General features: G+C 44.1%; 1 protein-coding gene across 1 annotated transcript in view; it reads right to left on the reverse strand.

Annotated features, from left to right (window-relative positions):
- Nucleotides 1-12,089, reverse strand: part of BAIAP2L1 (BAR/IMD domain containing adaptor protein 2 like 1) — a 107,097-nt gene that overhangs the window by 68,360 nt on the left and 26,648 nt on the right. Inside the window, exon 2 of the mRNA XM_003278053.3 lies at nucleotides 605-680. Within this exon, the coding sequence (XP_003278101.1) occupies nucleotides 605-680 (76 nt within the window). The remainder of the gene's footprint in view (nucleotides 1-604; nucleotides 681-12,089) is intronic.

The following is a 12,089-nucleotide window of genomic DNA, read 5'->3' on the forward strand; positions in this document are numbered from 1 at the left end:
TAGCTGGGACTACAGGCACGCACCACCACGCTCAGCTAATTCAAGTTAAAAATACTGTTTCTCATGTAACTATCAAAAGTGACACATCGGGAAAAAAAAGATGAAAAAAGTGATACATCTAAAGACAAGAAATTCTTTTATATACATAAAAGGAGAATAATTTCTGTGCTGTAGGACCCTAACTTATAAATATCAAAAGTGACACATCGGGAAAAAAAAGATGAAAAAAGTGATACATCTAAAGACAAGAAATTCTTTTATATACATAAAAGGAGAATAATTTCTGTGCTGTAGGACCCTAACTTATAAATGTCTTATGTACACGTTTTATATTTGTTAGTTTACTGAGAATTTGGTTTTAAAAGTAGAAAGCACGGTTTTATAGTTAAAAGACATCACTTAGAGTAGCCTCGCTTTCATTCTATTGACTTGTTTCAAATACGCTAATATCATTGTGTACTCTCATTGCAAAGTTCTGTAGATTAAATTGTGAACAATTTTTAACCACTTAAAGGTATTTAAAAATTCAATACTAAGCATTTAAAAATAATTAAATATTTACTGAGTGGCTTTACATATAATCAATTCAGAAAAACAGACTTACCATTTACAGCTTTCTCATAATTTTTCCCCAGGTTTATTAAATTTCGCAGCCCAGGATTGAACTGTTCCATAACATTCTGCCAAACAAACAAAACACACAAATTAATAAAGTAAACAATAAACCGAGTCATCTTCAGATTTTGTCACTGTGTGGCCCAGGATAGCTATGGACGCCTAACAGCACAGTCTACAAAGCAATGAATGTTGATGTAAAAATAATGAAGCACACCTATTCCCTTACCTGATGGAACAGGGCTCACAGGTGGCAAGGTGCCCGTAACCCTGGTAGTTCTCAGTTGCCCAAGAGGCTGCCTGGAATCTGCTATAAGCAGAACAGACAGCAGGCATTCATGTCTCTACCATACCCTGCAGGGACTGTCGGCCTGGCATCCTCTTGGGTTTGAGTGGATTGCTAATGGTTCTCATTCTAGTGTTAAGGAACGCCTGTGCAGGATCAGCTACCTGTACTTAATTACAAAGGCAATGTTTTGAATAGATTTCAACGAATTTCTATCCACCGAATAGAAATTTCCAGGAGATTTTGTTTTTACTCTGCCTAATTATAGGGGTGTGGGCGGGGAGGGACATGGAAGGGGGCGTTGGTGGCATGTTGCTGATGGCCCCAGGACACAGGCTTGCCTGGAAACTTCTTCTTTCTGGGTGTCTCTGGCATTTTTCTTTCTTTTTTGAGACAGAGTCTCACTCTGTCACCCAGGCTGGAATACAGTGGCACGATCTCGGCTCACTGCAACCTCCGCCTCCCAGGTTCAAGCAATTCTCCTGCCCCAGCCTCCCGAGTAGCTGGGATTACAGGAGCCCACCACCCGGCTATTTTTTATATTTTTAGTAGAGGCAGGGGTTTCACCATGTTGGCCAGGCTGGTCTCGAACTCCTGACCTCAGGTTATCTGCGTACCTTGGCCTCCCAAAATGCTGGGATTACAGGCATGAGCCACTGTGCCCGGCCTCCCTGGCATTTTCCCACTAATTGGTTTATTCACTAAAGGTGTGTGGAGTAACTACCGTGGGCCAGACCCTGTGCACACAGCTAAGGATGAGAAGGCACAGTTTCCCTCTCATGGATTTCATGGTGCAGCCAGTGTCCAGGTTTCATTTTAACACGTGTTATTCCTGTATCAGTAGAAAGTCATAAAGACAAATGCTAGGACAAGTATAAGACAAACAACTATTTATGACATGGGTCTAAATTTCAAAATACCCTAACTTTGAAGTACAGACAATAAGTCATTCCTACGATACTCAGACTTCACGACTCACAACACGTGGCAATTGTGTTTGTTCCGTCTAGGAACAATAAACTTCACGATATTAATCACCCCAAAGAGACCATTCAGGTCTCATCAACCCCTTCCCCAAATGCATACTCCATTTATATAGGCGACCAGATGCAAAAAAGAATCAACAACTACCCAACATTCAAAGAGGCAGGTGCTTTACACACATACCCTTCAGAATAAATGAATCAGGAGGAGAGAGAGGACTCTTGTTTTTAATCAAACAGTGATAACAATGAAAAACAACCCATGCCTTGATCTTTCCATAGCCCTGGTCTTACACCCGAGAGCACTTTCAACTACACTCTTGTATTTATTGCTACAGTTTTGAATATTCTTTTTTTAATATTCTTGATTTCTTGATTTTGGGGAGTAACTGCAGCTTCCTACGACTGCAGATGAGGCCTCAGGTCTCTATAGCTCTCACTCTTCCTTTCCAATGGACTTTCTATGCAATTAGATGGCAATTTCCTGATGTAACTATAGTCAGTGTTCATTATGACTTTGTACTAAGGCTGATGGCTCCCTTTCTCAGTAAAGCCTGGCTGCTTTTCCTGGGATGGACAATCGTTTCTTTCCGTCCCGCCACCTTTGCTTAGTTTTCTGTTTATCTACCTTAAACTTGTCCCCATGCTGTATTAGACTTGGCTGAGGCCTATCAGTGTTAGTTTTCAAATGTACAAAACTCTCAGCTAATCTCCTGTTCTGTTTTTCCCTTGACTTCCTCTAAGGACTCTCCACCATCTTGCTCAGTGTGGCTTGACTGTCACGGTTGCCCTAGCATGGCCCTCCTGGTGGCCTGTGGCAGACCTCTTGTCAGCCAGGTAGGTCCACGTCTTCCTCTTTCTCCAAAATGGAGATCACACTACTCCAAAAATGATCTAAGAACTAATGCGTGAGAGGTAAACCTGAGTCCCCAGGTGTCTGAAATTATCTTTACCTTGAAGTTTGTTTGCTATTTTGCTGAGTAGAGCAGAGTAGATTGAAACTATTTTCCTTAGAATTTTTAAGACATCACTTGGTCAGGCATGATGGCTCATACTTGTGATCCCAGAACTTTGGGAGGCTGAAGTGGGAGGATCACCGCTTGAGCCCAGGAGTTCGAGACCAACCTGGACAACATATCGAGACTCCCATCACTACAATAAATAAAAACAACAGGGATGGTGGCTTGTGCCTGTGGTCCCAGCTACTTGGGAAGCTGAGGTGGGAGGATCACTTGAGCCCAGGAGTTTGAGGCTGCAATTAGTTGTGATTGCACCACTTCACTCCAATTTGGGTGACAGAGTGAGGATACGTCTCAAAAAAAAAAAAAAAAAAAAAAGAGAGAGATATTACTCCACTGTCTTTAGCATCTGGGTCTGCTGAAGTCAGCTGCCATTTCTTCCTATGTGACTTTTTTTTAAAGCTTATTTCTGGAAGCCTTCTCTTTATTCCTGTGTTCTGAAATTGCACCATGCTCTGTCCCAGCGTTTTTTTGTTTTTTCACTTATTTTACTAGACACTCAGTGGGACCCCTAGCCGTGTGAAAAATTATGTCCTTCAGGTCCCAATATCGTTCCTGTTTTATTTCTTGTCTCTTCATTCTTTCTGGAACTCTGATGAAGATTTTATATATCCTGGATTTATCCTCTAATCTTTTTTGATTTTCCACTTTTGGTAGTTTTATTCTATAACTCTAACAGATATCCTCAACTTTATGTTCCAATTCTATTTTTTTAATGTGATATATCTTAATTTCTAAGAGCATGTTCATGTTTCTTGATTGCTCTTTTTGTTTTGGTTTGGTTTTTGAGATGGAGTTTCACTCCGCTGCCCAGGCTGGAGTGCAGTGGTGTGATCCTGGCTCACTACAACCTTGGCCTCCCAGGCTCAAGTGATCCTCCTGCCCCAACCTCCCGAGTAGCTGGGATCACAGGCATGTGCCACCATGCCTGGCTAATTTTTTGTATTTTTGGTAGAGATGGGGTTTTGTCATGTTGCCCAGGCTGGTCTAGAACTCCTGAGCTCAAGCAATCCGCCCGCCCTGGCCTCCCAAAGTGCTGGGATTACAGGTGTGAGCCACTGCGCCCAGCCTTTTGATTGCTTCTTTTTAAAAGTACTCTCCTGTTCTTGTTTTTATAGATGCAGTATCTTCTCCTGTCTGAATTATAATTTTTTGGTGTGTTTTATTCCAGTTCCCATATGATCTCCTGATTACTTTTCACTGTTTGATATCCCTGTCTTTCATGTTAGAGACTCTCCTCAAACGTGTGGTGATCCCTGATGGTCAGTTTGTATTTAGGCGTGTAGCCCATTACTGCCGGCTGGAAGCTGTGGGTGTGTGCACAGGGTAGTGGCTGACTTGCTGGCTTCATTCCAAGCGAATGGCCACTCTACAGTCATCAGGGGCCACTGGGCTTCTGCTGAGAAGTTTCTAATTTCCTGTCATTGGGTGGGGGACAATCATCGGATGGTCAGCTTTCGCAGTCAGGAAGGGGGCCGGGACTGGACAGTTCGGAGCTGATTTTCAGGGTATTCCTCTGTTTTCAGCTCAGAGTTCTGCCTCCTCTACCCTTGGCTGCTGTTTCCAAGTCTGGAGCACCTCAGATTATCCTGAGGTTAAATCTCTGCTCTGCCAGAGGGAGCTGCTGGTGGTGGTGGCTGGGGTAGGGAAGGGAAGCCAGGAGCTCCGCCACCCTGTGCACCAGACTCCGATTCCCGCCCCCACCTTCTGCGGCCCGGTCCTCAGCCTCTGGGGCCCCCAGGGTGAATGGCTCAGTTTCCAGACTCCTTTCCCCAGGTTCTTCAGGCTCTCTGAGGTCACTGAGCACTCTCTGTCCATTTTCTATCACCCCAGATTTCTTTAGGTCTCTTGTCAATGGATGTTTTCCAGGTCTTTTTGCACTATGGATTTATTGGGTATTGTTTTTCATTCCTTTGCCATCATTTTAATGGGTTCTCAAACGGAAGAAAATAAAATACACAAGGTGCCTCTCCCATGCCTGCCTGGAAGCCCGCTCACCTGGTATCACTAGACGCAGTCAGGTGCTTGGCACCTATGTGCAACCAGTGGCCAAGAAGCCCCAGAGCCAGCCAACTCCCCCACGATCCTCTCTACAAGATGGCAAAGCCTCAGTACGTAGCCACAGCTGCACTTTTTCTTTTCCTTGCTTTTTTTTTTTCTTCCCTCCCTCCCTTCTTCCCTCCTTTCTTCCTCCTTCTCTTTCTAAGACAGGGTTTTGATCTGTCGTGCAGGCTGGAGTGCAGTGGCATGATCACCACACACTGTAGCCTCAAACTCTTGGGCTCAAGTGATCCTCCTGTCTCAGCTTCCTGAGTAGCTGGGAGGTGTGTGCCACCATGCCCAGGTAATTAATTTTTTTTTTTTTTTTTTAGAGACAGGGTCTTGCTATGTTGTCCAGGCTGGTCTGTACACAGCTGTTATTTCTGTCATCTCTTCTCAATTCTTTTGTTTTGGGGCTTTTTTGAAATAGTTTAAGACTCATAAGAGTTGTAAAAATAATACACAGAGTTCCCAGGTATGCTTCCTGCAATTGTATCTTCTATAACCATAGTATATTATCAAACCCAGGAAACTGTCACTGCTACAGTTCTATTAACTCAACTACAGACCTTATTTGGATTTTCCCACCTTTTTATCACTCATTTTTGGGGGAGGGTTTCATCATTTCTTTTTTCTTTTTTTGAGACAGAGTCTTGCTCTGTTGCCCAGGTTGGAGTGCAGTGGTATGATCTCAGCTCACTGCAACCCCTGCCTCCCGGGTTCAAGCAATTCTCCTGCCTCAGCCTCCTGAGTAGCTGGGATTATAGGTGTGCACCACCATACCTGGCTTTTTTTTTTTTTTTTTTTTTTGAGATGGAGTCTCGCTCTGTCACCCAGGCTGGAGTGCAGTGACGCAATCTCGGCTCACTGCAAGCTCTGCCTCTGGGGTTCACGCCATTCTCCTGCCTCAGCCTCCCGAGTAGCTGGGACTATAGGCACCCACCACCACGCCCGGCTAATTTTTTGTATTTTTAGTAGAGACGGGGTTTCACTGTTAGCCAGGATGGTCTCGATTTCCTGACCTTGTGATCCGTCTGCCTCGGCCTCTCAAAGTGCTGGGATTACAGGTGTGAGCCACCGCGGCCAGCCTAATTTTTGCATTTTTAATAGAGATGGAGTTTTGCCATGTTGGTCAGGCTGGTCTTGAACCCCCGACCTCAGATGATCCACCTCCCTCGGCCTCCCAAAGTGCAGGGATTACAGGCGTGAGCCACTGCGCCTGGCCAGGTTTCATCATTTCTATGAATTTTATCATACATGTAGGTTGCTACGACCATCACCGCAAGCAAAATATATGGAACCGTTCCACTAACACACACACACCTCTTTTGTGCCACCACTTAATAATCACGCCCTCCTCACCAATCCTCACCTCTGGCAATTCCTGAGCTCAGTCTATGATTCTGTCATTGTGAGAATGCTATATAAAAGGAATCATGGCCAGGCGTTGTGGCTCATGCCTGTAATCCCAGCACTTTGGGAGGCCAAGTTGGGCAGATCACCTGAGGTCAGGAGTTCAAGACCAGTCTGGCCAACAAGGTGAAACCCCGTCTCTACTAAAAAATACAAAAATTAGCGGGCTGGTGGTGTGTGCCTGTAATCTCAGCTGCTCAGGAGGCTGAGGCCGGAGAATTGCTTGAATCTGGGAGGCAGAGGTTGCAGTGAGCTGAGACTGTGCCATTGCACTCCAGCCTGGGTGACAGAGTGAGACTCCACCTCAGAAACAAACCAAAACAAAAAAAGGAATCATGGGAGGCCTAGGCGGGTGGATCACAAGGTCAGAAGATCGACACCATTCTGGCCAACATGGTGAAACCCCGCCTCTACTAAAAATACATGAATTAGCTGGGTGTGGTGATGCGTGCTTGTAATTCCAGCTACTTGGGAGGCTGAGGCAGGAGAATCCTTTGAACCTAGGAGATGGAGGTTGCATTGAGTTGAGATCGCACCACTGCACTCTAGCCTGGTGACAGAGCGAGACTCTGTCTCAAAAAAATAACAAAAAAGGAATCGCATCGTATGTGGCATTTTAAGATTTGCCCTTTTCACCCAGCACAATGCCTTAAGATGTATCCAAGTTGTTGGATGTAGTTTATCACTTTTTTTTTTTCTTTTGGCTAGTAGCATTCCATGGTATGGATATATTGCAGTTTGTTTATCCACATACTTGTTGAAGACCTGGCTTGTTTCCAGGTTTTGACAATTCCAAGCAAAGCTGCTATGAGCGATCACATACAGGTTTTTATGTGAGCTTACGTTTTCGTATCTCTAGGATAACTTAGAGAAGCCATTGAACCTGGGGGTTCAATGGCTGCGTCACATGGTAGGCACGTGTTTAACTTTTTAAGAAACTGTCAAACTTTTTTTTTTCAGAACAGCTGCACCATTTTACTTCCCCACTAGCACTCTGAGATTTCACTCATTTTCAAAATCTGATAATTTCATTAGCACATGGCTACTTTCTAATTAAAAGATAAAACTATTTTAAAGTTACTGAAAATTCTTACAGGCCATGCGTGGTGACTCATGCCTGTAATCCCAAGCACTCTGGGAGGCCGAGGGAGGTGGGTTGTTTGAGCTCAGGAGTTCGAGACCAGCCTGGGCAATATGGTGAAACCCCATCTCTACCAAAAATACAAAAATTTGCTGGGCGTGGTGGTGGGTGCCTGTATTCTCAGCAACTCGGGAGGCTGAGGTAGGAGAATTGCTTGAACCCAAGAGACGGAGGTAGCAGTGAGATCGTGCCACTGCACTCTAGCCTGGGTGATAAAGCAAGACCCTGTCTTGAAAAATAAAATAAAATTCATATGATATTCTTATGAGGCTGGGTGTAGGTAAAAATATAAGAAAACTGACAGAGAGCTGACCCTGCTCAATAATGTATGAGCACCACAGAAAGCAGCCCAGATCTGTTCTTTCCTGCGGATGTTCCTTCTCCAAATACAATAGGAGGAAAGTCTCATTTGATTTCCTGATATAATTCTTTTTTTTTTTTTTGAGACAGAGTTTTGCTCTGTCGCCCAGGCTGGAGTGCAATGGTGCCATCTCGGCTCACTATAACCTCCACCTCCCGGGTTCACGCAACTCTTGTGCCTCGGCCTCCCAAGTAACTGGGATTACAGGCGCCTGTTACCACACCCAGCTAATTTTTGTTTTTTTAGTAGAGATGGTGTTTCACCGTGTTGCCCAGGCTGGTTTTGAACTCCTGACCGCAGGTGATTCACCCGCCTCGGCCTCCCAAAGTGCTGGGATTACAGGCATGAGCCATCACACCCAGCCAATTTCCTGATATAATTCTTAAAATGTTCACATATAACCCTAACATCTTAAAATACCAAGAACAACAAATTAATGAGAACTTCCACAGTTAACACCATACACAAATCCCTATCCAAATGATTCTACCAGAGGGGGAAAAAAAAAGTTCAACTAAGACTTGAGACTAGGCTGGGCGCAGTGGCTCACGCCTGTAATCCCAGCACTTTGGGAGGCCGAGGCGGGTGGATCATGAGGTCAAGAGATTGAGACCATCCTGGCCAACATGGCGAAATCCCATCTCTACTAAAAACACAAAAATTAGCCAGGCATGGTGGCGGGCGCTTGTAGTCCCAGCTATTCAGGAGGCTGAGACAAGAGAATCCCTTGAACCCAGGAGGCGGAGGTTGCAGTGAGCTGAGACTGCGCCACTGCACTCCAGCCTGGCAACAGAGTAAGGCTCCATCTCAAAAAAAAAAAAAAAAAAAAAAAAAAAAAAAAAAAAGATTTGAGACTACAGTTTGTAGTCAAGACTGAGTTTCTAAGCTTGAAAAGTTCAACATATATACTTCTTTATTACTGTACTTAGGTTCAGCTACAGAAATGTTTCCTCCTAGAAATTTTGGCTTTTTTTTTTTTTTTTTGAGACAGAGTCTCGCAACTGTCGCCCAGGGAGTGCAGTGGCGCGATCTCAGCTCACTGCAAGCTCCGCCTCCTGGGTTCACGCCATTCTCCTGCCTCAGCCTCCTGAGTAGCTGAGACTACAGATGCCCACCACCATGCCCAGCTAATTTTTTGTATTCTTAGTAGAGAGGGGGTTTCACCACGTTAGCCAGGATGGTCTCAATCTCCTGACCTTGCGATCTGCCCGCCTCGGCCTCCCAAAGTGCTGGGATTACAGGCGTGAGCCAGCGCACCTGGCCAATTTTGATCTTTTTAACAGTGGAAAATCCATTCCTATATTGGCTCTTGGCCATTCACCTAGTTATTTTAGCTGAAGTACATGTTATTTTTAAACCCAGGGACAAAAAAGCAATGCTGCCTTTGTATTCCAAAATCTGTAAAGTTTTATAGTAGTTGTGGGTGCACTTGTGAATAGAAAGGGTCCCACATTTTGGGGAAGAGCTGTAGTTGAGGCAAAGGTCAGTGCTACTGCAAGGCTTGTGAAGACCTGAATTGTTAAACAGCCTACAATGTTAAGAGCCATCAGGAGTAACGAACAAATCCATTTTAATTTAAGTTTGGCACTAAGAATTAAAGGGCTTAGGATACCAAGTGAATCTTAACAAAGTGAACAGAAAAAGCATAAATGGGCCAAGCAGCACTGTCACTAAGAAAAAAAAATAGCAATAGCTTTGTCTATATCTCTGTCAATTACTGCCTGGCAAGGAGGATACTCTGCCAAACTGGTTTTAACCAGAATGAGTTTCATTTCCATCCAGGGAAGGGCATGCATAGCTATGGTTGCACGATACATTCTAGACCAATAGTAATATCACTCTTCTACTTGTGCTGAGTCGCATAAAAAGAAGCTTGGTTCTACCGCAAAACCTTAGCGGTATTGGAAAATTAGTGATTAGCTATTCTAAATAAAATGTTGGAGAACAGTTCCGCTGGAACCAGCACACACTATCCACCAGATTTCTAGCTGCCCTGTTTACCTTGGCATTTCTACTGCCTCTGTAGAGTTACAGATCATAATTATGAATTATGAATAATTATGAGAAATGAATGATGCAATCTTTTGATGGTTTTAACTTCCTTAGCATTTGGACTTTTTATAACTCATTTTCAAAGAATTACCAATATGGAACTATACATAAATTAACTGTGTACATTTATAATAAAGTATACATTAATTCAATTATGACTAGCCAGATAAGCTGAGCGGACTTTAAACTTCTAAAAATTAGTTTCTCTTTTTCTTTTTTTTTTTTTTTGAGACGCAGTCCCGCTCTGTCACCCAGGCTGGAGTGCAGTGGCGCGATCTCGGCTCACTGCAAGCTCTGCCTCCCGGGTTCACGCCATTCTCCTGCCTCAGCCTCCCGAGTAGCTGGGACTACAGGTGCCCACCACTGCACCTGGCTAGTTTTTTGTATTTTTAGAGAGATAGGGTTTCACCATGTTAGCCAGGATGGTCTCGATCTCCTGACCTTGTGATCCACCTGCCTCGGCCTCCCAAAGTGCTGGGATTAAAGGCGTGAGCCATCGCGCCCGGCCCTCTTTTAGTTTCTTTTAGTAGTTCTGTATAAGCCGGATGTGGTGGCTCACGTCTGTAAGCCCAGCACTTTGGGAGGCAAGGCGGCCGGATCACCTGAGGTCAGGAGTTTGAGACCAACCTGGGCAACGTGGTGAAACCCCCCTCTATTAAAAATACAAAAATTAGCTGGGCGTGGGGGCGGGCGCCTGTAGTCCCAGCTACTCAGCAGGCTGAGGCAGGAGAATTACTTGAATCCGGGAGGTGGAGGTTGCAGTGAGCTGAGATGGCGCCACTGCTCTGCAGCCTGGGTGACAGAACGAAACTCAGTCTCAAAAAGAAAAAAAAGTTCTCTATATGAACAAGGACAAATTATTTGATATTTCAGTGCTTTGTTTTTCTCAGCTAAAAGTGTAACATTTACGATAAATAAGCATTAAAAGTGATTTAAGAATCTCTAAGTAAATATGCAGTTCTGTGGCTTGTAATGTATGTATCCTTGAAATTTCATATATTACTTTATTCTATATGATCTCATACAAATTAACCGATATCACAAATGTTCAAACCAATCAAGGTACATTCTAGTGTCATGTAGCAAAAAATAGCTGTAACAAGGGTTAACTGAGGATATGTTAAGATTGATTTGGGGTTTTTTTTTTTTTTGAGACACGGTGTCGCTGTGTCTCCCAGGCTGGAATGTAGTGGCCAGTGGCCTGATCTCGGCTAATTGCAACCTCTGCCTCCTGAGTTCAAGCGATTTTCGTGCCTAAGGTACAGGCACCCACCACCATGCCCGGCTAATTTTTGTATTCTTAGTGGAGATGGGGTTTTGCCATATTGGCCAGGCTGGTCTCGAGCTCCTGACCTCAGGTGATCTGGCCGCCTTGGCCTCCCAAAGTGCTGGGACTACAGGCGTGAGCCACCACACCCAGTCAAGATCAATTTTATTTGTAGGAAATCTTGCTTCCTTCTTCCTTGAGTGTTGCTGGACGCTGCTGTTCCTGGACTAACATCACCAATACTCGATCACCTGCTCTTCCTTTAGGGACAGTATTAGTAAGCAAATCTGGCAAGGAGACAGCTGCCTGTGGGCTAACAGATGGTCACAAGAGTCATGCTGCTCATACTCATCATGAATTTGGAGCACAAGCCAAGTACAGAAACATTAGACAACTGAGATGTTTCTCTTTGAGGTATTGAGTTAGATCAGAAATACTCATTGAAATATATAAACCCACAAAAATGCTTTTTGTTGGTCAAATATGAGTAATGCTTTGGCTACCTATTGGTCTATATTAGCTATTAGCTATCTTTCATTATGTATTAGTTTGCATTATCTATAACTTATAAGATGCCATCTCAATAGCAATGGGCCTGGAAGGTGTGGGGAACTTGGCGGAAAGAAAATTTGGCCTTGAATTCTTGGGCAAATCACATCACCATCTCTGCGAGCCTCTAGAAAGCCTGAGTCTCTTCCTGTCTACAATGGGAATCATGATACTTTCTAGCTCATGAGGGGCATGAGGATTCAGTGAGGTAGCTTAACATTACGGAGTACTTATCATGTACTCTGCAAGCACTTGATAGCACTTGATACTCAGTACACACTGAACCAACTGTAGTAATTAACATTCTAAGAGAAAAGCTCTAAAATATGAGTCAAGTCTCCAAACAGAGGAACACTCCTATTT

Source organism: Nomascus leucogenys, chromosome 17 (genome assembly GCF_006542625.1).
Source record: "Nomascus leucogenys isolate Asia chromosome 17, Asia_NLE_v1, whole genome shotgun sequence".
Lineage (NCBI taxonomy): Eukaryota > Metazoa > Chordata > Mammalia > Primates > Hylobatidae > Nomascus > Nomascus leucogenys.